At 34.1% G+C, this 27,161-nt stretch overlaps 2 protein-coding genes across 2 annotated transcripts in view; one reads left to right on the top strand and one right to left on the bottom strand.

Moving 5' to 3' along the window:
• Positions 1–27,161, top strand: part of LOC123531750 (CCR4-NOT transcription complex subunit 9-like) — a 492,904-nt gene that overhangs the window by 430,448 nt on the left and 35,295 nt on the right. The window lies entirely within an intron of this gene.
• On the bottom strand, positions 3,676–26,859 carry LOC123532118 (hepatocyte growth factor receptor-like). Its single transcript, XM_053518131.1, has 7 exons — positions 26,779–26,859; positions 25,729–25,904; positions 25,154–25,324; positions 13,987–14,074; positions 9,918–10,193; positions 5,030–5,191; positions 3,676–3,777 (listed from the first exon to the last, which is right to left on the bottom strand). Exons 1-7 carry the CDS (start codon positions 26,857–26,859, stop codon positions 3,676–3,678), a joined length of 1,056 nt encoding a protein of 351 aa, XP_053374106.1.

The following is a 27,161-nucleotide window of genomic DNA, read 5'->3' on the forward strand; positions in this document are numbered from 1 at the left end:
TCTGCGATATATGCGATCAAAACAATTAACATCAAAGCCGTCTGTCTCTTCCTGCACTGAATCTCCTTCAGCCTTTAATTAGCGTCGTGTGTGATCTGCTCGGAGTTCACATACGCATGGTCATCATGATTAGCTGTTCTTTGGCTCCCTTCTGAAAATATGCAGCTTTTTTGATTACCGTTTATATTAGAATAAAAACAACTATTTGGTTAGTTAGGTCACGAAAACTACTGAAACATGTTAAACTCAAATAAAATTTACAAAATATGTACATATATGTAGTTCAATAACCTTTAAAACAGTTTCCTTAGAAGTAAACAATTTATAGCAAATTCTGTTTTATAATTTGTCGATTCGGACACTTACGTAATTTATGGAGCCTGGAATCACCAGCAATCGCAAGGGGGCACGTAAATAATTATTAATGTTCTCCTTTGTTGCTATTTTAAATATGATGTTTAGTTAATCTTACGATATGAGACACAAAAATATCACCAAACCAAATGGAAGCATTTCTTTTTGAACAGCTAATGTACTTTGAATTTTTAAGCATTTTATATGGAATCAAGAAAATATATAAACATATTGTATTGCTTCAACTTTATTCATATTTATTCCCTTGACAACAATCTTTAAATCAATTTTAAAAGTTATCTGTATATTAACCTATTATAACGTTTAGAAAGTTATGCACATTTTACTTTCAGTCGATAACAAATGCAAGAGATTTTCCAGTAAGCGCTAACTCTTGATCAAAATTTTACCAACAAGCTCATTTTCACTGCTATCACAGCTATTAATTTTGACAACAAAAAATTAAAAAAATAAAAAAACAATTCCCCATTTCCCCACTGAAGTTAAGAATGCTTTTCTAGTAAAATACTTTCATCTATATACATATATGCGTTTTTAAAACATGCTTTCTCGCCTTTGTTTATTGTACATTTTGTTGACCGATACTGGGACATAAAGTTTGGAGAGTTGGGGAAGCAAATGTAGCCCCCTCCCCTATTAACCTTTCAAAGGGAGAGGGGCGCCAGTCCCCGCAACGCCCTAGCCTGCTCTTGAGCTTACGAGTTAAAAAGATCGAATTATGATGGTATATTACAGTAATTTCACTTAATTTAGATCAAATAGTTTTGCTTAAATATGTTGGAATTTGTTGTTTTAATTTAATTTCATCGTTTTCTATTATCGATGTACTATTTTTCTTTAAATGTTTCATTCGTGAAGATTAGCGTATAAGGTATTTGTGAATTTTCAAATCAACAAAGACGGTGTTTCTAATAACTTTCAAAATTCATATTTCATGAAAATTATTTATTATTCTTACCGTAGTGATACGATGCCTTCGTGTTCTCAGCAGCAAACTCCTGTTGCCGTCGTGTAACAGGATGAAGATAGTCACCTCCTAGCCTTGTTTCTTCCATTTGTGTTTCAGCCATAGGTTGATTAATTTTTTTATTCCTTCGGCCAACTCCACCCTCTGTGTCAAAGTCTTGTAAATGTAGATAAGGATGAGGTACCAGATATTCTTGTGACTTGTCATTTTCGATGTCAATGTCACAAATTTCATCATATATTTCTGCAATCTGATCATCATAAATATCAGCATAAGGTCCAGTCGTTTCTTCATTTCGCCGGCTTTCAGTTGCAGGTGTACTTATATAACTGAATAACAAAATTATTTTTATGTTAAATTTAATTATTACATATGTTACTATAAATATTAACAAAAAGCCGTTTAAAACGGCCATTTTGTCCTCTATTGACGAATCCATAATAGCGCAGTGCGCCTCACGCGCCATAATCATAATGGCCCCGGGTAACCGGAACGTCAGCGCGTTCTGACGTTGACGTCATGTACCAATGTCATTATGGCGGGTGAAAGGATGCTGAATTATTTTCAGATCGATTGTCGAATACTGATGGCACTGTTGATGAAAAAATCAATACAAATGATGCTTAGTCCATACTTGTAAAAAAAATTTGTAAAATGAAATTACCAATATGAATATGGAGCGAAGGTATATAATAAAAAGGTCAATAAACGGCTGGTTGTGCCTTCTAGCCATGATGTCACATAATGGTCCTCGGGCTAAAACCCTCGGGCAGTTATGACTCTAGGTGTGCCACGAATAAAATGGCAAGAAAGTACAACCAAGCCGTATATTAACCTCTAAATAATCTGTCACTCGTGGTATATGCAGAGAGGAATATCCAGTTCGTTGAGATACAGTCTCTTTACCGCCAAAACAGTCACCCGAGAGCCGGGTATTCCTATCTCCATCTACGAACAGTGGAAGATTATTCTACTCGCATGCCTTATTTCATAAATTATAGGATAAATAAAGCGAAAGGAAATTCTTAGTTACACTTTTGCTTGTTATGTTAAAGCGACCAGTTAAATTAACCAGAGTTCCTTAATTTTGTTCCTGTTATTTTTATTTTCTAAACGGAGAAAATACGTCCCGTCCGTAAATCCAGCTTGCAACCTCTCGATTCATAACTGTATCTTCTATACCTACTGAAATAACCAGACAAGCTTGACATTTTTTGGTACTGTTGAAAATTTTCTACAAAATGAATGTCAGTGGACTCTACACACAAACGTAAATCTAGGGAAGAACAGCTTTAACAAGTATGTCTATTTGAGCATCTCAAATATTCTTGTAATATATAAATGAAAGTCTACATAATTCGGTCGTACTCATTGTTGAGGGTGTGCAATAGAAAAATTGCTGCAGTAAATACATCACTTCAATGTATCCTATACAAACCGGCTTTCTGAAAAGGTTCCTATTGCCTCTTTCTGGACGTTTTCTTTCTCATGATATTTTACTCTTTTTGTCAATCTCCTGTACTTCCTCCATAGCAATACAGTACCTATATTATATCATTTCTTAAAACATTAATTATGAATCGTTATGTGTGTAACATGTACTGTAATCAAATAAAATTTTGACGTCATTTTATCGAAGGCCCCTGGTTCGAATCCTGGCTACTCCCAATGCAGTGTATCCTTGGGCAAGACACTTTATCATGATTGCCTCAGTCGACTCAACTGCAAATGGGTACCAGCAAATTGCTGAGGGTAAGGTATAAATGGTTTTATCTGTTCTTAAAATAGGCTCGCTCAAATGCTCTACAGAGCTTAATATGTTAATTGTTTCATAAAGCGACGGTAAACAAAATTTGCCTTTACCTTTACCTTTCTACCTTTACCTTTATGCTACGTAGTTGGATTAGCATAGCAATATATAAATATCAATCTAAGCTCAAGGTAAAGTTAACTGAAGAAAAGTTATATTTCTCAGAAATAAGTAAGAACGTAATTACATGCTGCAATAACGACTTGACTAACTTGTGCTACAATGTACTTACCTATTGCAGTGGTGATTTTGATTTGGCTGACTCACAACTTACTTATAGATTCCAATGATGGCTATGACTTGGCAGACAATCTTTGAAATTTACTTACCAATTGCAGTGATTACTTTGATTTGGCTGGCAAGTGTTGCAACTGACTTACCGATTGCGATAATGATTACAAGTACGACTGAGCTAACAACCGCTGCAATTATCATAGCTGTATTTTTCAACTCATCTTCCAAGTAACGCAGAAAACCTACTGTCGTATGTATATTACCTAAAGTAACCAGTCATTAAAGAAAATTATTGACTGTCACTTGCCATCTCCTTCCAGAGTGTAGTCATGTTATAAACAGTTACTGTATCAATATGTACGTCACTGAACCAGCTATGATCAGATATAATCTTGAATAGAATGATTACAAAAAAATTGCACTTATGTATACGAGTTATGAGAAACGATTCTATGAGTTCCCCCTTGACACTCGTGCTTGCTAAATTATTAGGTTTGTATTTTATATTCTGTTGGCTGCTACCGGAACAAATATAACATTGTTAAAACATATATTGCATATCCTCATGTTGTATTTTATATACCTTGGGTGAATGAAATATCTGTCTGTCTGTCTGTCTGTCAGTTACATAACTTAATTTTATTGTACTTATTATTTCTTGTCATTCAACGTTTCTGTGCAACTGTATTTTGCAAAACCTGATGCTAGGTGACATCTGGATGCTTTAACTTTTCATTACCACTCTTGACTAGCTATTATGTTGCCTGCCAGCATTTTATACTTTCAAGATATTTTCTTTCGCGGAGTATATATTAATTTAATATCAACATACTACCATATGATTCTATCAATATTTATTCGATGATATGGGTAAATGTGACGGGTTGCATGAGGAATGTTGCATGTTTCATTACCTCTCATGTATATACTTGATCAATGATGTTAGCTAGTTTTCTGCTTGGCTGCCTTTATTTTGCTTTCACACGATTTTCTTACGGATTTTATCATTCCCTAATCGATAAATACAATTAACATTTCAATATCTATTAAAGTGAAAATTTATCTGGATGCCGGTAAAGTTGCACACAACATATGACTTTATCAATGATATGTGCTACTAGCGGTAGGTTGTTCGAGGGCGTTGCAAATTTCATTACCTCTCGTGAACATACTTGATGAAACCATGTTAGCTAAAATAGGATTTTTTGGTGCTTTGTTATTCTTAAATCATAGAATGCTATTAAAGACAGAACTGATTTGTGTGCCGAAAAAAAGGATCAGTTGAAGAAATAAATCAATTATATGCTTCTATAAATAGCGTTTGCTAATGATATGCGCAAGCAACTGGTAATTGGAGGCATAAAGGTCTTGCTTATTTCATTAGTTTTTATGAAGTTCAGCATACTTGATCAAAACGTGTAAAGCTACCTTTTTGCCTTTTATGCTTTCAAAGGATTTGCTTAAGTATTTTATCAATTTCCTTGAATATATTTGACTTTTCAGTACACAGTTTAACCAAAAACACTCTGAATACCAGAGAGGAAACCATAAATGAGATGCAATCAAACGATTATAGTAGCACAATTTTGCCATTCATATGCGCAAGTTATATTTAAATCATCAGATTTGTTCTCTGATCTTACATTGACTTCCGGATATTGTGAATCTGGTATCCCTGGATCAGGTCGCGTAGATGGGGCAATACAAACCACAGTTGCCATTGTCAGTTCAATGACAGAACATGTTGCAATACCAATTGTTATATTTATGTCAAAAGCCGTCGCAACCAAATTCAAATTTTTGCCCTGCAATGAATATGAAGAAAATTTCTAGTTAGAAACAGCCTTTTACATCAAAGTTATATTATGCACATTTGTATAAAACATAGTTGTATCTTTAAAACGTGCAACGTAACAATGTAACTTCTGCCTACCAGGCAGAGAAAATATACTTTTCCCTGATAACGTGCAAGCGATAGATTTCCCGTCTTGCCCTAAAATAGCGTACACTTAAGTGAAGTCACATAGTATTAGCACTTCATGATGTCATAATCTGTTTACATAATGCTATGACTAGAAAATATCCAAATTTATTTGTTAATACGATCTATTTTAAAAGTGATAGGAAATGTCCTTTTAAGTATGCCTGAAAATGAAAGTTGTTTTCCAGCTCTCAGCATGGATAAATTACACTTTGTCCCTAGGGTAGGGAAAAGCTTGTTTTATCTTTATAATCAACAGATCTTATTCTCAAAGAAATTTTTATAGCAATTATAAATTCAAAACTACAAAATCGTCTTTCTTAAAACCCATTCAATGACAAAAATTACACTAGATATGACGCTACACCCACTAAAATTGAAGTTTCCACTTAATTTGAACGGCTAAACCTCTGGTGTTAATAAATGTCCAGTTAATCCTTAAACATTTAGTGCATATCATATTAATGATGCCTAATTAACTGCTGAATGGTTCCCACTGAATGCAGTCATAATCAACACAATAATACCATTGTAATTTCCCTTTAATTATTTTTGTCCATCCGATGCAACGTTTTTGGTATTGCTAGTCACCTTTGGTTGAAATTTGAAGTAAATGATTGTTTTCCGTCGCTTAATTCTTATAGTGAGCTGTGTCCTTTTTTCCATTTCGAGAAAATTGGCTTCAAAGTTTCAACATCCCTTATTTTCATTATGGTTGGTCTTTTTGAAAAATTAAAAATGCAGCAAGAAGGTGTTTACTATTCTGTCTTGACACATTAAATATAAGGAAATTATTTCAAAAGATAAAATGGCAATTTAATTTTTAATTTGGAGATAGCTCAAATATGAAAAAAAAATGTCTATCGATATTTCTGCTTATTATAGTGCGCTATGTAATCATAGCGCAATATGAAGTTAAAACAATTGTTTCCAAGTTGTCTGGGGTTTTTTTTTTTTTTTTTTTTTTGTTGTTGTTTTTTTAAATATTTATCTCCACTGGATATTTACTAAATAGTACTAGTAAAAAATACTAAATAATAAACTTTTGAATGTACTTTACATTTTAGCAATGACTTATTTCAAATGATGATTAAGAATGTTGTTGTTGTTGGTGGTGGTGTTGTTGTTGATGTTATTGTGTTCATTTCAACGCCATTTTCAGCAATCCTACAGCTAAAAAACGGCTATCTAGCTTAAATTTGCTCGTATTTATTTACATCGATCATAAAACAAGGTTTGTATTAATCACGTTCGACGCTGCTTGCTGGGCTGGGTTTCCAGTACTCGCGCCTATTTAGGGATTGGAGAGGTAGTGGAAGAGACTTGTTTCTGGTGGGATTCGAACCAACGAACTATGGAGATGTCCGGGGCCCTATCCCTGGCCCACGACGCTCCACTCATTTAACCACATCACAAAGATTCCATTGCAGACTAAACCGATCTAAGCCGTTTACCAGAACTAGCTATTTCTAGATGTTCATATTCGGATATACCTTGTGCTTCCGGAAGACCATACTACCACCATTTTGTTAATTTGTTTGTTTTTGAGTTTAACATCTGTTTCAACAAGCTTTTAGTCATATCAAGGCGATTAGCTCAGCACATACTGTTTTGGTCAAGGCACAGTTTACCATTACTTGGTACACAATATCCCACGCAAACCTGGGGTCAGGGGCAATGCCAGTGTTGCTCTCTCCATTACTGTCAATGAGCAATCTAAATTTAACTGAAACTGCTATAATCTTCGGGTGTATTTTGTGCTTGCGGAAAGTCATCTTACCAGAAAGTAATTAATTGCCACGATCATGAGATTCTTTAATGTACTTCAAACGTATATAATCAAACACGCATGGTTTGAAAGTAAACTTTATCAAAACACTGAACGCAAAACACCATGACACCCATACCGATATTTAGTCGTCAAATAGCACAAAAGTTTTGATTTAAATGCTGCTTTAAAATATTCATAATCTATTATTAAATACTACAAGGCTGGGCACTCGCCATTTCTTCAACAAATGGAAATTGATTGATCTCGGCTTCGTAGTCCAAACGCCCAAGCGCGCCGGTAGCTCTTTTAACCACGTGGTAGTAACGAGGATGGGAGGTGGTGTTTAGCCGACAAACACCTGCATAACCCCTTTCTTAAAATACCTATACTAGCCCCATACCTTGATTTCATTTAGCACTAGTCAATGTACTATGAAATACCAATTTTTATTAGAAGCTTGAAGGCTGTACATGTTAATATGTGTAAAAGGTATAAGGCTTACCATGGTTAATGCCGAAGGACTGTATATGTGGAGTTTCTTAAGTAATTCAACTGAAACTCAAGAGTGATCGGTTTAATGTAGGTTATACAAAACAAAGAAGTATGATTTATTTTATAGCTTGGTATAAATTTTTCGGTAAATGACTCATCTGCGTGGTTGCTATGACAGTAACTGCAGTGAAAAAAGATTTTCAAAAAGTGTGTTCGAACAAATACCACATAAATGTGCTTGAAATGGCATCAAACAGTACAATTGCAAAGAAAATTTTTAAGGGACATAACGCTTTTGTTTCTAAGGAAATTAAATCAAATTTAATTGGCATCAATTCGCTGTAGTTATAAACCTTCCAGAGAGTTCGCGTTAAGGTTCAAGCAAAGTCCTTTGAGATGGTCCTAACATGAATTTTGTCTTACTTCTTTCGCAAGTTGTAAACAAATTAGTCACATCTTGCATACACAAAATTATTCATATGAAGCAGTAGAAGCTTCCTACAGTGATCATTTGATTCAGGAGTATTCCATTTGTGTCCTTTATCAGTTAGTTTGAGTACCAAATGGCTATTGCAGATGTATATGGGATCAAACTTCTTTATTCAAATTATTGTTTCTCAAGACTTTTGTTTTTCTTGTGTGACGTATGCATATCTAGGTAGTCTGAGTGTTGAAAATGAAAATTACATCTAAAGGTTCAAGATAAAATTAAAGTGAAAGTAGAAGGGTCAAAAACGAAAGAATTCGTTTACATTATGCATTTAGCTATTATTAATGCCATTGTTTAGTGGCAGTACCTAGATTGGTATATTGCACACACGATAGTAGGCCTAATAAATTTTGAGAAAAAGTACTTTGAATAAAAGAATTTGAAGTTTTCTGCATTAATGTCCTCGGACACACCTTTTTCTGATGTACCAAACAAGGGTTAGTTTTCAAGCCATATATTCACTGTATAAAGCTTCTACTTCTCCTGAACAATACTATTTATAAAATATGTGGCTAGTTTGTTTATAACGTGCTAAAATGGGGGGGGGGGGGGGGGGGGGGGGTGCAACATTCCTGTTTGGAACTATTTTAAGACTACATGACCCTTAAAGAAAGTGCTAATGGGTGGATGGACATCCCAATGTTTGGTAACTTTGGCAGTATTTCAATTGTTCTCAAACAAAACAATGACCACTTAGGACAAAAGACAATATATTTATTTTTACTAGCCCACACCTACCATCTTATGTATATTGCGTTTGCACGGACGGACAAACGGATGTATGAAATACAGGGAACTTAGCGAAATAAATCTACTGACATAATTAGGTTGGATGGAATTCAGTAACCGAAATTGTTATATCCGAATCTTTGCACTCTTAGATCACCTAATGTTTACAAAATTTTCAAGTCATTTAGCAAACGTTTTTGGAATATTTATGCAAGGAAGAATATGTACAATACGGAGCAAAAAAGCCATTGTCAAATACTCACATTTCCCTTAATAATACTGCAAAAACACTTTTAACTGTTTTTATATTATCTGTATCCATCATGTGAAACTTTGGCGGAAGTATGCTGTTAAAACAGTGATTTTATTGGCTGAATTGGACATAGCTCACTATAATTTACAAGTGCAAAAGAGTTAGCTCACTATGTGATGAAGCAAAAACTTGTCACAAAAAAAAAGTCATGACTGTAAATCCAACTGTAATTGGATAAATATGGGTTTACTGTTTTACTGCGTTAACTCCGTGACTTAGCTCACTATAATAGGTAAACATGTTTTCGATATGTGGAGATAGCGCAAAAAAAACAACTTTTTAACGGGGCTTCTAATCTGAATATAAAAGGCACCAGGAGATAGCTCTCTCTGAAACGAATTCAACGGTATATATATCTTAAAATTTTCAAAAATGGCACTTAGCTCACTATATGACGCAAGCGACGACTTCCCTCAAATTGTTGAAATAATCGATTTAGTATGACCGTAGTTATTGCCCTTTATATGTTTCAAAACTTTAGTTGTGCATAATATATAAGCTTGAAAGCTATTAAAGCTTATCGTGTATGCTGGAATAATCGGCATATGGAAAAAAGACCGTTCAACTCAACTAACAGCAATAATTCTAGTCACACTACGATGTTTTTCAAAATATTTAAAGGGAGGCATAAGTGAATACAAACATAATAAATATCAACTCTTAATTACTAAACATTATCAAGATAAAGCTGTAAAAGAACGATCAGATCGACAGATGGACTAATTAAACAAAAGTCTAAAATAATAAGACATTACCTTGATAGTAAGTCTTAGATTTTCCGACTGCATTGAGACAACGTTATCTTTGCCGGGTAATTTATATATGGACGGATCCCTATAGTACGTGATTGTGAAATTTTCCGTCACGCCATCTAAATAAAGTACTATCTGCACTTCGATGCATTTTAAACAACCCGATCTCTTTCTTCTCTCGCTTGACTGATTTTTAGCAAGCTCATTCGTAAGTGTTTTAGGCGCTCTTGGAACTTTGCATATGGTCACGCTAGCAGACTGTATTGTACATTTACTAATCTGTAAGGTAATTAAAGAATCATATAGTTATGTCGTATAAATACATTTTACTACCATTATGATTATGATTTCACATGGGAGATTTGACTACTTATATAAATGTATAGAGACCTCGCTTGCCAGTCAAAAATAACTTACCATAAAGTGTAACTATATTGGTAAACCCTAAGCATAGGCAAATGACGGGTCATTTGATTTATGCGATTTCCATTGCTTTTGAGCTTTGTGTCTTTTAAATGGATTATTCTACATCTGTGCTTTGCAAAGGCAGAAGAATAATGCATTAAATGCATTGTTTTAAAAGGGTTTTACGTCACTGTGACAAGAAAATAGGTCATATGGCGACTTTTGCACCTTTTTGAGGTGGGGAAATACTGACCATCAATACTGAATAGCCACTTGAAAATAGTTGTTAACTTAAAATTTAGTTAAAACATGCTATTTAGATATAAATGACAAATAAAGTTTCATTATCAAACTCAGCTGAGACTGAAAATGTTTTGTGAACACGGGCCCAGTACATGCGATCAGCTGTTTAAACAGAATAGAAGGACTATGACTAGTGATTTAAGTGATGCAATGAAACACAATATTGCTGTGCACTACCAAATCAAGTTTCTATAGTCAATGATTCCCGTTTCTCAGGTTAAGGATTTGTTTGTTATTTCTTTGGCTAATTTAGCACCGTTTTTCACCAGTATTTTAGCTATGTACCGGCAGGCAGTTAACTTAACTAGAGTTCCTGAATTCTGTACCAGTTCTATCCTGTTCTCTGCAATTAACTACCAGCTTCTCCACATGAATTAGAGGTGGATGACAATTATTTCAGAAAAAAACAACTTTTATTAGTTACTACTGAGAACAAATGCAAAGCCCGGGAACTGAACTTAGATGCGCTCTTCCTAATGAGCTAAGTGGTGATCATGAGGTTTATAATGCAGCTGCATTCAAATAGTGTTAATAATAGTCATGGATATGCTTTCCAGTTGGTTTTGGTAAAGTAAAAGAGAATGAAATAAATTTACATGCATGCATATGAACACACAATGTATATTGAACTCAGTCAACTCCTACGTCAAGCACACGCCCCCTGACAACTAAGAATATGAAAGTCATTTATAAACGTGTACACGCCGCCACCTAAACTACAGAGCTACCTCTTCAAGAGGTATATGGTAAACTGCTCTGTCACTACTTCCGAGGTAGTGCACGTCGCGATAAAAGAACATCAACAAAGGTGAGTGTCATAATATTTTTTGCATTTTAACAAGCAGTGTATCGAATATCAAAAATCGGGGAATGGTAGGCGATGTAGATATGATTTAACTTTACAGAGAACTTTAAGTCTGCTAATTCATTCTTAATTTGTGGCCGTGGTGATGTTTACCAACAAGCAGATTTTGCAGTAAATTTGGCCATTTCGTCATGAAAACACTTTCATTGTCAAATATTTACATTTTAACTAATATTAGAAGCAAACCGAGTAGGCGTGAGATAGCTGTAAAATATACAATGCATTTGAAAATAAAATATATACCGAAAATGGTTCGGAAGTAAACTTATTCACTTTTTATTGTGAGAGATAGCTCTGTCATGAAGGAGATAGTCATGTCGCTAAGGAGATAGCTCTGTGTTGCATGAACAGAGCTGTGTTCATAATTTTAACGTTTTAATATTTACTTTGGGCTGTCCTAATTTGGAATAATATAAAGTTACTGTTCCATTTGATATACATATGTATGAATTTTCCAAGTATATTGTTTTGATTAAAGTTTTTCATGGGGTTGTAATTGTAAATTTTGAATAGTTGTACATTCTGTTTACTTTTTTTGCTCAGGTGAGTTACTGTGATCACTCGATGTCCGTCGTCCGTCGTCTGTTTGTCTCTCTGTCAACATTTAGCTTGGAAATGCATTTTACACTCTATCTTTATGAAATTTGATGAGAATGTTTATCTGGATAAAATTTAGGATAATTTTGAATATGGATTAACTGGAATAAAATACTAGGTCACCTGGTTAAATCGAAGGAAAACTTTAAATATGTGATAGAGGCTGAAGTTTTTTTAACTGACTTTCATGAAATTTGGTCAAAATGATTGCCTTGATAAAATCTAGGTCAACTTTTAATATGGGTTATCTTGGATCAAAAGCTAGGCCACTAGGAAAAATAAAAGAAGAAAAAATGTTTTTTCAATTGGAACTGTATTTTATACCGGACAAATGCGATGCTGGCGATTAAAGAAAACAAAATGAAAATGCGCGAATTAAAAGCCCACGCAAAACTGTCTTTTTGCCGTTTGCGCGCACTTTCATGCTAGCGAATTTAAATGAGTTCATAGTACATAAATAAGAAAATACGATTACCGGCTCGCGCATGTTTTTTCATAATTTCGCAATTTAAAGATGATTAATGCTCTTACGTCATAATAGTCATAATATGACAAAATTCAAATTCTAAAGAAAGAAAATTTTACTTGTAATCTGAAGCCACGACCCTTTCGACAAACGCGTCGTCTGACTGGTTCAGATAAAAGACAAATTAATAGAAATGGAAATAGCCGAGAATATAAGAATTTCAATTATAAAGAAAGTTCTTAAATTTAGGATTCGATCACTGCAGTAATTATGTCAATAATTGTATGTTTAATTGAGGTTGCTAATTAAATGCGTACATTGTTAAAACACTAAATGCGTTATGATTAGCCTCCACGTAAAGTTCTCCTTTAAAGTTTATCTAGCTCGTAAATCAGCATGATTGTTTAAAACTTTCAGATTTTAGATTCATTAGTGCATTTGCTCGTACATTGATAAAGTCACAGCGACTCTGATATTTGTACAAAGTATATTTTACTTACCGGTATGTATAAACAAACTGTCCTCAACGAAAAGCAATTATGGTAACATTATATTCAGATCTGATTTTACAAGCCTAGTAAAAGCCTTGAATGTAATACAGTGTAATAGGTAGTGTAAACAAGTATCAGAGCCACCTCCACGAAAAAGTCAATAAGTTTACTCCTGAACCATTTTCGGTACATATTTTATTTCCAAATGCATTGTACTAGTATATTTTACAGCTATCTCACGCTACTCGGTTTGCTTCTAATATTAGTTAAAACGTAAATATTTGACAATGAAAGTGTTTTCATGACGAAATGGCCAAATTTACTGCAAAATCTGCTTGTTGGTAAACATCACCACGACCACAAATTAAGAATGAATTAACAAACTTAAAGTTCTTTGTAAAGTTAAATCATATCTACATCGCCTACCTTTCCCCGATTTTTGATATTCGATACACTGCTTGTAAAAATGCAAAAAAAATATGATGACACTCGCCTTTGTTGATGTTCTTGTATCGCGACGTGCACTACCTCGGAAGTAGCGACAGAACAGTTCACCATATACATGTACCTCTTAATGAGGTAGCTCTATAGTTTACCAGGCGTGGTGTACGTCAACATATGATAAAATTGCGATTTTCATAATTCTAATACTACATGCGCTAAGGAATTTTATTGCCAAAGATACGTTACTTTCTTTCAATACTGGAAAAGTTTTATTTAACCTACGATGTAGCTCAAATATATAATTATACTATTCTTGAATATTGGAAGATCAAAGGAACAGAACATAATGTAAGTATCAGTCTTAGGTATATGTCACAAGAAACCTTAATTGAGTAAATAAGCATAAACATAATTGCTTGAGTAAACAACAATTTATAACTTCAGAAAAAAAGAAAACTATAAGGTACAGTTTATCAGATATTCTTTTCTATAACAACTTACCGAAGTTTCTCCAGCATATGACGATTCCACTCTTGCCGCATTGGCATTGCTTAAATCTGATCCTTGGACTGTTATTGATGTTCCACCACTGAAAGAACGGTTAGTAAGAAATTAATGTAAAATGGAACACAAGTAGGGCTGGTCTAGTTCATTGTTTGCCTTTGCAAGTATGCAAAAGTTTATAAAGCATGTAAACTATTGATGAAAATACAGACATGTAAAAACAACACTGTTAGAATCAATCTAGAGCGAGCCATAACGCGAGGGCTTGAAATAAAAATAAAAACTGCCAGAATGCCCTTTAAAAATGCGAACACAGCCAAGCCGTTTGATTGTACTTACAAAAACTTAACCCGGGGCTATAGGGCGTGGACGGTAGCATGCAGTTCTACTACCGTCCATGAACAAGCTCAATCAAAACGAGCCTGCAACATTTTCGTTTTTGCTGTCTATTTTTTTTATTTTAATAAAACTTATAATTCCACTCACGCCCCCCTCCCCCCACACACACCCCTCCCCCCCCCCCACGACACACACACACACACTTTCCCGCTCTACTTTCTATTTTCTCTATCAGCGAGATTCTACTGTACAGATATTTAGATATTTAATGGATTACATAATTCTAAAGACAATACTGAATCCAAATACGAGAAACTTTCCACGGCTGTAACTCGGCACTTAACGATTGAAACTGAAACTGAAACTGATGCCTATTTTTACGTAAAACATAATCAAATGCGTTTTACAAACATAAAAACATACGTTTAAAAATTTAAAGATGTATGAAATAAATGAGCATAAATATCATTGTGAATAAATTATTTAGTAAGTATTAAACAAAAGATCAGGGGCCGTAGTCATAAAGCATCTTAAGTATAAGTATAAGAAATTGATTATAGATTTACTTAAGTATTACTTAGGTAAGAAATTTATTTTACTTAAATATATCTGTTATTCATAAAACAACTTAACAAGTAATTATTGATGAAGATACAGAAATATAAAAACAACATTGTTAGAAATAATCTAGAGCGAGCCATAACGCGAGGGCTTGAAATATAAATAAAAATTGCCAGAATGCCCTTTGAAAAGTTCGAACACAGCCAAGCCGTTTGATTGTACTTACAAAAACTTAACCCGGGCCTAAAGGGCGTGGACGGTAGCATGCAGTTCTACTACCGTCCATGGACAAGCTCAATCAAAACGAGCCTGCAACATTTCCGTTTTTGCTGTTTAGCGACCTGTGGAGTTTCCGCTTTTTTTTATTTTATTAAAACTATTTAGTAAGTATTAAACAAAAGATTTGGGGCCGTAGTCATAAAGCATCTTAAGTATAAGTATAAGGAATTGATTATTTACTTAAGTATTACTAAGGTAAGAAATTTATTTTACTTAAGTATATTTGTTATTCATAAAACAACTTAACAAGTAATTATTGGCTTTTATTGTGGATGAAAACATTAAAAAAACAACATTAATTTCAGACAGATACAACATGCACAAATATGTTTAAAGTGCTTTTATCTTAAACACAATTCTTTAATCGTACCCACGACGCCATTTTGTTTTCTGACTTAAGTCATTTCTTACGTATCCTAAGTTTAAGCTGTTTTATGAATAGGACTTAAGTTTTTACTTAGACTTAAGCTGAAATCACCACAAACTTTAGTAAAATCTTCCACTTAAGTCAAAACTTATACTTCAGATGCTTTATGAATACGGCCCCATGCATCAGAAAAAATTAATGAAATATTAGGATATTAAAATAAGTAAGACAGCAGTTTTGTTTGTAAGGAAGTAGTAGTGAGTTATTGTGACATGTCCATAAATTATTACAAAGAATTGTACTTTTGTATTTTGATTATATTGTTCATATTCGAATGAATTTACACAATAAAATCACCCAGTTCATGTTACCACAATATCTTAAAAAATCACAGTCACAGTCTCTAAAAGAGCGCAGAGTAATTTCAAAAATAATGAGTGTTCAACTTTTTTTAAAAACATCTAATGTGTCTGCGTTCCTGATTTCGAGAGGCAATTCATTTCAGAGTTTAGGTCCAACAGTACCCAAGGTAATAAGTAAGGGTTGCTTCAAACATCCAACAAGCACATATTAATATAAGCAAAACTTCTGTCGCTGAACGTTTTGCGCTTATTGAAAGGAACAACGAAGCACTTAGTAACAGAATTTATAGAACGTAAGTTCCTTGGTGAGCATTTTGAATGTGATTCTGGCTTTGATGGGTAGCCAGTGAAGATCATAGAGCGCTTGCTTGGAACTGTCATATTTTCTTTGATTTAGGACAAGCTTTGCACACATGTTCTGTGTTCGTTGCATTTTGTTTACTTTGCTTTGAGCAAAACAGAATGACATTGCTGTAATCTAAATGGGATATTACCAATGACAGCACAAGAGTTTCGGCAGCCTCTTTGGTAAGATATTTCCGGATACATTTTTATCTGAAGTAGTTGAGCATTGCTGCTCTACACTTTCGTTTTACATGCTCTTTTAGATTCAAGTTTCATACAGATATGCACCTAGATATCGAATAAATCTCACTGGTTTCACTTCATCACCTACAACGCATATTTTGTAGGGTAACTTGGTCACGTGATCATGGCGGATAGTGTTTTTGGTTTGTGCTCTGTTAAAAAAAGTGAAATAATGTAGCTTTTCTGGACTTTTGGAGGATAGTTTTGTGCTGGAATACTACATATGGAACTTCTGAATATACTGATAAGTATAGTTGAAATTTTTTTGACAATAACGAAAAGTGAATTGATCTTGATTGATTTTTAAAAAAGCCGCCCGATTAGTTTACACACCAGTGACCACTACTCACTATCGTCAATTTATCTTATAGCTCACTCACTACAGCTATAAATAGTGAATTCGTTACATATGACATCTTCTGTATCTACGCCAAACATAGGCCAGGCGAAGAAACGATATTTATCTTCACCATTTGAACATAGCAATAATAAACGTTTGTTCGCTTGAACAATGAACTCTAAAACCGTAGTAACAAATGTCTCTTTCGGCCATGAAGATTTGGAGAAAATAGTGGATGTGCTTATGGTCAAAGAAGCTGTAAGTTCTTCAGTGTCAGCGACTGTAGATTGTGTTTTGACTGGTCTTGAGAGCAAAATTAAATCCCTTGAGTCTGAGAACATTCATCTGAAATCAGAGAATGAGTACCTTAAAAACTCAGTCAGACAGCTTAAAGCTGCTTCAGAATCAGCAGAACAGTATAGCAGACGAAATAATGTTCGCCTTTCTGGGTGTCCAGAATCTCCAGGTGAAAATACCGACCAAATAGTTTTTGACATGTGCAAAAAACTTGATGTTGATATCAACATCAATGAAATAGAGAGGTACCACCGGGCAGGGAAACGTAGTGACACCGGAACCCCAAGACCCATCATAGTAAAATCTGTGTCGTACAGGATTGAAATCTCACGGGCTAAATGGCATATACATCAATGAAGATCTCACTAAGCAACGTAACTTTGCTTTCTATACTGCCCGACTTCTAGTAAGAAGGAACAAAATCGACAGCTACTGGACTTTCGACGGTGTGATATTTGTAAAGGACAAACGTCAAAACGTACATCATGTCACATGTAGTGAGGATCTGATCAGATTCGAACATTGACTTTCTGTTATCTCTAATTATTAGTGAGAACTGTACTGAAAACTTTTTGTCACAGTCACTGAGATCACGTTATATAACAATAGTACAGTTATCCTGCTATTTATAGATATATCAATTATTATATTGTGTTCCGCATGCATTGTATTGTGACTTAAATCCCATTAATTTTCGTGCAAGGCGAAATATGCTACATCGTAGATTTTTTTGTTTTTTTTGTTTTTTTGTTTTTTTTTATTATTATTAATGCCGATAGTTTTTTTGTGAAATATTAACATATACATACCGTAAAAATATCATCTGTAAGTTTGTGTTTTTGTATATATTTTTCCATTTGCATTTAAGGATCTAGTGGTCACAAATTGGACCACTTTTATTCACAGATACCAGAACTTAACGTGTAATGTATAAATTTCATTTATTATATCCAGCTGTCAAATATATTTTGTTCGCAAAGTATATATCATTACACAATTAAGACTTGGTCACACGTTTCAAGCAGTCTTCAGTAATTTCTTCACTTTTGTCAAAGTGTTTTTTGTTTGCAAGGTTTTAAGGTTTAGCAGTATATCACAAAACAACAGCATTTTGATACACAACTTGTCTGTCCATTACATGTTTTACTTTTCTGCCCCACAGAGTTGGTTACCTGAAATACTCTAAATGAGTTGTCCCCTTTTAAATAAGAATGCCATTTGTAAACAATAAATGTTAAGATAGCAGGGTACACTTAGATGCGAAAATTTTGGGCACGGATGGTCTTACATGTAGCGAGTCGCAATATTGCACCTCCCTTATGAGCAGAATTACGGCGGCTATTTTATAAATTGTGTGCATGTTTTGTGCTTTTAACTAATGGCAAGATCAGGATTCTCATACAAGAATAATGAAAGTTATCAAAACGAAAGGTTTACACCATCTATGAAAAATAGCATGCCAAAATCATCAATTTTGCACTTTTTGAACAGCCTGCAATGATCCCGCTGCAAGAACAATGCCCAATTTTATTGCATTTCTCAATTTAATAGTCCTTACTGAACGTCACGACATAAACAGAATGGGGACCCATCCAGCTCGTTTTTTCACAAAATAGCGAAAATGTTCCTGAGTATCACTAACAAGCACAGAACCCTTCCGTGATTTCAATTTTTTTCGCGAAAAGGTGTCTCATTGATCATACAAAGCTACCAGCAGTTAGTTTTCCAACTGACATCAGAATTTACATGTATCGGCTGTATCAATTTTCTAAAGAATTAATAATCATTATCTCCCACCTTAATTTACAAACATCCAAAATCACAAAGTTCTATTTATAACAAATATTGACGGGGGCCAAAATTCGAAGTGTACCCTGCTGCCTAAACAATTGTTAAAACGATGTTTTATCTAGTTATGTAAAGTTTAAACACTCGCACGATGTTGCAAATGCATCAAAATGAAGACATGTAACAGCGTTTTAACAAAAGCTGTCACAGGAGACAGCGCGCTCGACTATTTCGATGCTGGATAGTGAAACTGGGCACATCGGAGGAAACTAGAGCTGTCACTGGAGTGTTAAATGACTCCAATTGTGGATGAAGATATTGCACAATAGCCTGAGTCTATGTCAAAAATATCGACTTAAAGTAATAAGATAGGTAAAGATAAAATGTATCAAAACACTATATAAGTATATCCTAAGCAAAAAGGGGCATAATTCATTAAATATTGGTGCCAGAGTTATGCAGCTTGCTTGTGTCATAGAGTGTGGGTGATGATGCTGAACAACTATTTTAAGTTTGAATCAAATCCATTCAGTAATAACAGAGACAGAGTGAAAGTGCATCAAAACTTTAACCTAAAATTCTAAGTAAAAAGGGGGAATAATTCATGAAAAAATGGTGCCAGAGTTATGCACCTTGTGTCATATGATGTGGGTGATGATGTTGAACAACTATTTTAAGTTTGAATCAAATCCATTCAGTAATAACAGAGATAGAGTGAAAGTGTATCAAAACTTTAACCTGAAAATCTAAGTGAAAAGGGGGGATAATTCATGAAATATTGGTGCCAGAGTTATGGCCCTTATGTCAGATGATGTGGATGATGATGAGGAATAAGTATTTCAAGTTTGAATCAAATCAATCAAGTAATTACAGAGATAAGTTGAAAAAAGAGAAAGTGCACCAAAACTTTAACCAAGGCGGGGACGCGGAATGACGCCGACGCCGACGCCGACGCCGACACCGGGGCGAGTAGGATAGCTCTCCTTATACTTCGTATAGTCGAGCTAAAAATGGTACGTTTTTAAAGACGCTGGGCTGTCCAGAGGTTTGGCCCCTTCATGTAGTCCCTTTCCGGATTTCAATACATATATGAATAAATTGACAATGGTTTTGTACAATAATATAAATGTTTTGAATACTGTTATATTTTCTTGTAAAACAATGTTTTCTTTCTATGATTTAATGACGTTCGAACGTTTTTCTCCGAATCATGGACTTATACCTTAATAATCTCTAGGTTACACAAAGTTACATTCTTTGTAACTTTGAAACAACAGTACCGTTATCCTGCTTATATGTAGCTAGGTGTGGCCATTATCATATTGTGTTTTACATGCATTTTACTGTGACTATAATCTCATCAATTTTTGTGTAAGACGAAATATGCTTTATCTTAGTTTTTTGTTTTATTATTATTATTATTATTATTATTATTATTATCATCATCATCATTATTACCGATAGTTTTTCGTTAACTGTTAACATATACATAACGTAAAATATGCATGTTTGTGTTTTTGTATGTTCTTTTTTCTCCAGAATTCCTGCTCTTATGTGAACATTTAAGGATCTAGTAGTTATAAAGTGGACTACTTTTGTTAAAGTTTTTTTTTTGCAATAGTTTTATTTCATTATAAAATTAAGGTTTCAATTTCTAGGTTACAAAAAGTTACATTTTCTGTAACTTGGATAACTGTATTGGTACTTTAAAATTGTGATCTTACAGCTAACCCCGCGGGTCAATGAATGGTGTGTTTCACATGTGGCTTAGTCCGTTTCAAAAAGGTTTTCTTTTTACTATCAAATGTTTACCGTACTTTCATTTCTGTACTTGGCTTTGTAAAAAATGTTATAGCTTGCAAAAGTTAAAACTTCACTACAAAATCATGGTTTCAGCAACTGCTGCTACAATAGGGAAAAACTCGGAAAAAATTATACCTTAAATTGTTGTTTTACAGCGTATCGCACGAGACCAGCTCTACTGCGTTTTTCTCGTGGCTAAGTCTGTATAAATGTTTTTTCTTCTTTTCCTTTTATCATCACATGCTAACTGTATGATACAACACTATAGTAACTGTACTTCTAATTAATCTCCTCACTTGTGTCAAAATAAATTTTGTTTGCTAAAGTTATATTTTCCTACATAAAATGGTTTATATAAATACTAGCTTACAAAAAGAAATATCCACTGTTACTCTAAAAACTACTTGTATCCCATATTGTTGACTAACAGTACATTTTACAAGACCATATGTTGTGTATGTTTCTGTTATGGCACATCTTGTTTCAAGATGTTTTCTTTTTTATCTTCAATTGTTACTTATTATAGAACCTATATAAGCTATACAAGTGATGGTTACCTGCCATATGCTATCATTTCGGATCTTTTACTCTCCTATGCAACATTTCACAACCTTAAGATTCAATTGATCAGTCGCAGATACCTAGTCAGCCAAAGCAGATTAAAAACATATATTTATCATCCTTGTTTTGTTTGGCTCTATTGCAATACTCTTTATATCCGTCCAAATTTGGAATATTCTTTCACTTATACTTTTATCAGGTGATGTGCATCTAAACCCAGGATTTGGTTCGAATGATTCTATATCGTCATCATCCTCACTATCGACCTTCACGGAGAATATTGGTCTCTCCAAATACATCTCCTTTATCCACTTAATGTTCAAAGTATAGCTTTAAATTTGATTCAATTCATGCAGGACTAAAGGACTTTGACATCTTAGCTTTTTCTGAAACATGGGTACATAGAGATTTCCCAAACGACGAATTAATTTTGAAGTCTTTTTCACTTACAGAGAGAAAGAACCGAGCAGACGGATATGAAGGCGTTATTCTTTATGTATAACAGTATCTTTATTATAGAAGAAAGCGTGATCTTGAAATTAATGGTGTGGAATGTCTTTGGATTAAAATAGTAGTTTCTAACAAATATATTATTTTCGGTACATTCTATAGGCCAGCAAATACTAATGCTTTCAACATTCTTGGATATAAGACTGTATCTACATTGCTTTTGATACAGGTATTAAAAATATTATTATTGTTGGTGACTTTAATCTTCACATAGCCAACCATGTTTTGACTTTAATCATAACATAGCCAACCATGTTTCTAACAAAAAGTCAATAGTATATATAACCAGTTCTACTGGACGCAGTTAATTGATACACGTACGCATTTCACTGAGACATCATCCTCAATCATTGATCTTATTTTTACCTCAAAATGTTAGATACCATTGCCCAGTTTATGGACTTTTAAACCTTAAAAAGGCAAAATTTCCGCCATTTTACCGCCACGTTTGGATATTCGATAAGGGTAACTACGACAGACTTAGACAAATAACATCAACATTTGACTGGGACTCTCTCAAGAATCATGTTGAATGATTTTTTGTAGGTCAAACACGTATAGATGAGAACTCAACACTAACAAGTTGTTTGATCACGACCTCCTTGTTAGTATTATAATTTCTCCAGATGAAGTAATATCTGGTTTACAATCTCTTCAACGAGTTAAAGTTGCAGGCCCTGGTGGCATAAATTATCGTATCCTTCGTGAGCTTTCTTTAGAACTATCCAGCCACGTGTGTGACCTCTTAAATTACTCATTGCGTATTTCTACATTTTCAGTTAGTTGGAAAAACGCTAACGTTACACATATTTTTAAGTCTGGAGATCCTTCTCTTGTAATAACTACTGTCCTATTTCTCTCATAAGTACTGTCAATAAAGTGTTTGAAAAAAAATGTGTTCAAAGATACTTTCAATTTTCTTCATGAACAAAACATCCTCTCTCCCATGCAGTCTGGTTTTGTTCCGGATGACTGTACAGTAAACCAACTTACATATATCCACAATTTATTTTCACAAGCTATTGATTCTGGTAAAGAGATAAGGGCTATATTTTGTGACATAAGCAAAGCATTCGACCGTGTTTGGCACAAGGGTCTCATTTATAAACTTAAGTCTATTGGAATCTCTGGATCCTTATTATCCTGGTATTCCTTATATCTGCATAATAGAAAACAAAGTGTAATACTCCCTGGCTCCAAATCATCTCAAAAAGAAATCACTACAGGGGTTCCCCAAGGATCAACCCTCGGCCCCCTTTTATTTTTAATCTACATCAATGACATAGTCTAAGATATTCAAGCAGATATAAGGTTATTTGCAGGCGATACGAACCTTTCAATTGTAGTTGAAAATCCAAATACTGCTTCTGCTATCTTAAATTCAGATTCTAATCAAATTTCAAACTGGGCCTCAAGATGACAAGTGAACTTTAACCCTTCTAAAACTGAGTCGTTATTGATATCCCGCAAACAAATTAGAGCTAATCATCCTCCACTATTAATGCAGCGTCAACAAATAAACGATGTCCTTAATCATAAACATTTAGGTATTTTTCTATTAAATGATCTTAGGTGGACTACACAAACTGAGTACATAACAAAGAAAGCCTGCGAATAAATGTCATAAAAAAAAAATTTCAGCTAGACAGAAATTCTCTTGAGGTAATCTACAAATCATTCATTAGACCTATTCTTGAATATGGTGACGTACTTTTTGACAAGTGTTCTCAAAATGAAAAACAGGAATTTGAAAAAAGTCAGCATGAAGCAGCAAGAATAGTAACTGGAACAGCGAAACTCGTTGCTATTGACAAACTCTTATCTGAAGTTGGTTGGGAAACCCTTGCTAACAGAAGAAAAAAACACAAGTCAGTACTGTTTTATAAAATGAAAAATAACTTCAAACCATCCTATCTTTCAGACCTTGTTCCATCTAATTTGGGAAGAGACCACAGGTACCCTCTTAGAAATGCTGAAAATATTCAGACTATATTCACACATACTGCATTCTATTACAATTCATTCCTTCCATCAGTCATATGGGACTTCAATGCTCTTCTAGACGAAATACGTAATGCTTGTTCTCTAGCGTCCTTTAAGCGTATGTTGAATAATAACATTTCTACTGTTCCAAAGTACTTTCTGACAGGAGTAAGAAAATCTCAAATACTTCATACAAGGCTACGTACGCAAAGCAGCTCTCCATCTTCTGAGCTCTATGCTAAAAACATTACTGAGTCTCCAAGTTGTGACTATGGGGATGTGGAAACGCCTTAACACTATTTTTTTCATATGCCTGAGGTATTCTTACTTAAGAATACAATTGTTCAATATCATAACCAAGTTTTGTACTCCGACATTAAATGTTATTTTACAAGGTAATCCTGCCCTATCAGATGAATCCAACGTAGAAATACTTACTGCTGTTCATTGTTACATTGTTAAATCTAAAAGATTTTGATCTACAAGAAGTAAACATACCAGAAATAGCTTACCTGAAAAATAGCATATCAAACCCTTTTAACTGTGTTAAGTGATAGTAACTACAACATGTAATCGCCTTTAGTTTTGTCGGCAATTTCCTACTATTTCTGTTTCTTTTTATTTCTTTTTGTACTAGTATCTCCAAGTATGAATATCTTTATAGATAGTTGCTTTGCAACTATGTTATATTCTTTAGTTAACGTTTGTAATTTTTTAATTGAAGTTTTATATAGCCATGATCTATGTATGCACAGTGTTGTAACAGAGAGAGGACAACCTTAAGCTTATAAAGCTTCCTGTCCAATCCTTCATTATATGTTTGTAATCATGTTGTAAAAGTATTGAAAAATAAAATATGTTTAAACCAATGCATATTTTGTTAGTTGCACACTTAAAAAGCTGTTGCCTACAATCAAACATGATGAACTCGGATTTGAAAGTGTTCATTTTGAGCTTATTTTCTTTCATCCATTGTTGATTGTTATAGCACATTGTTCAAGTTATCATATTGCCTGTGATTAGACTGTTGGAGATGTTGGGTTAAAGCGTTCATTAGCAGTGTTGTCATCCGCAAAGCCATAAACTTAAATCGATGGCGGAGAAACATCAAACAGTGTCCACGCATAAGTAAAAAAGAGTCACGGTCCTAAGCAACTACTTTGTGGAACGCTACAATGTCACTGGCGTGAAAAGGACGTGGCTAAATTGTTATGGTATTAAACCAAACTTCTATGAGGAGATACTTTGAAAGCATGGAGCATAACGAAACTTGACGAATAATTGACTGAGTTTGTTTGTGAGAGGTAGCGAAGGAAAAGAAAACAGAGCTGAGTCTGAATACAGGAAGACGTCACCTGTAAAAGATAATATTTTGAATAAGGTTACCTTACAAATCCATTCCTTGTTGATATGTTTGCAATCACGGGATCTTTGACCATTTCGTAATAGATCGAGGTCAAACGAACGACCACCTGGTCGTCTATAGCCAGTTCAATGCTTGTGATGTTTACATAATTATTAGCAGCACTTACAATACACTGAATTGTAAAATCAACACTGAAAGGTATAAAGAAAGCAAAATTTAAGGATATATGTATGGCATTGCTTGGTAAAATGTTATAGATAACTAAACATAGGTTTAGCGCTATTTTCTAATACCAGAACAAACATTATTCATAAGATAATATGGCGTAACAAGGCACCCTACACAGTTCACTGTGTATTTACAAACTTATAATCACAATCTAGATACATGTATAAAAAATTTCGGCAATGATCCAAAATTCATCTTAAAACAATTACTCTACTTGAAAACGTTACCATGTCATTACGGACAAAGACGTCACTCAACCATTAAAACTTGGAAAACATTCCTTGAATATATATCACTAATGAGCATGGTAACTATTATTTTGTAATTTCATTATGTCGTAATAACACAAACGATATATTGCACTCACGATGCAACAAGGTCTGGCGGAAGCTGTGGATACACTGTTGCTTGTTTGCAAATTTGAGAACCTAGAAATACATCTACATCACGGTTCCCGACACCAAGATTTTGACCTGATAATGTCAAAAGAGTACCGCCAGCTTTAGGACCGTATTTCGGATGAATGTCTGTAATACTTGGGGTCTGTTAAATCAAAAGCAATCATTTAATAATCCGGTGTAACATTAAATATTGACCCCGTTGAAAATTGATCCCATTGATCAAAATTTAATGTTGAAATGTTGGCGGTGTCAATTCTCAACGTTGAAAAATGACCTTTTGATCAAAGATCGACATTGAAATATTGAAATGTCGACGGTGTCAATTCTCAAAGTTGAAAAAGGACCCATGGGGTCTATATTCAACGGGGTCAGTATTTAATGTTATGCCGGCCCAAAACGAAACACTACGAAACTGTTGTGGATTGCGGAATAGTCCCGATGGTTTAAATGATGCATACTTATAGTCAAAATCAATAAAACTCTATTTCTCACGTTCTTGTAGTCAAACAACAATCATAAAGCTCTATAGCACGAGTTGGTTTAGTTTATTTTTTCAAATTATCGATTATAAGTGCTAGTGGATATGTTTGGACAGCCAGAAGCAGTTTGTTGCCGTGTTTATTACATCATTCTGTTGTAGTAACCAAATATCTAGATTGTTTTTATATGGATCTATGTCTCGTTTACAAGCTTTTTGTTATATAATCGACACGGAAACCACAGGGATTAAACTCGCGACTTCTTATCTTACAGTGTAACAAAATATGTATAAATCTAGATATTGTAAGTCGAGACCAGATAAATAAGTGTTATTTTAAAAGTACTCAAATCCTTAAACGGTAGCTAAACAATATTTTTTTGTAAATGTCAGTTCACAAATACTTAGATGCTGACACACAACAAAGTGTAATTGATAATGTTATGGATCACAGTGCACATATTTTTTGGATTCGGACAATGGTTCCTCTTGCTCTTTGCTGTTAATAACCCTATCGTTATAAATATTGAAAACATACATTGTAATCAAAAACGACTGTTGTTGCAGAAAGTTTTCCGTTTACAGAGACAGTTACGTTTGCTGTTATATCCGTAGACATATTTCCCGTTGTACAAACCAGTCTTTAAAAAAAAAGATAAAATCAAGGCAAAATATGATACATTTATGTAACGTTGTAAGCCATGTCCAAAGGATTTAAGAGAAGCGGTGGTCTAGTGGTTATCAACTGTTGGCTATTCGGACTGTGAGTCCATGCCATACTTGTGCCTCGACTTCTAATGTGACACAAGTACCAGTTACCGGACTGTTTTTTTTTTTTTTTTTTTTTTTTTAAACCGACTCACAGATGTTTCAAATATGACTGCAGCTTTCATCGAGTCGAGCTATAATAAAGTAGTATAA

Source organism: Mercenaria mercenaria, chromosome 11 (assembly GCF_021730395.1).
Source record: "Mercenaria mercenaria strain notata chromosome 11, MADL_Memer_1, whole genome shotgun sequence".
Taxonomy (NCBI): Eukaryota; Metazoa; Mollusca; class Bivalvia; order Venerida; family Veneridae; genus Mercenaria; species Mercenaria mercenaria.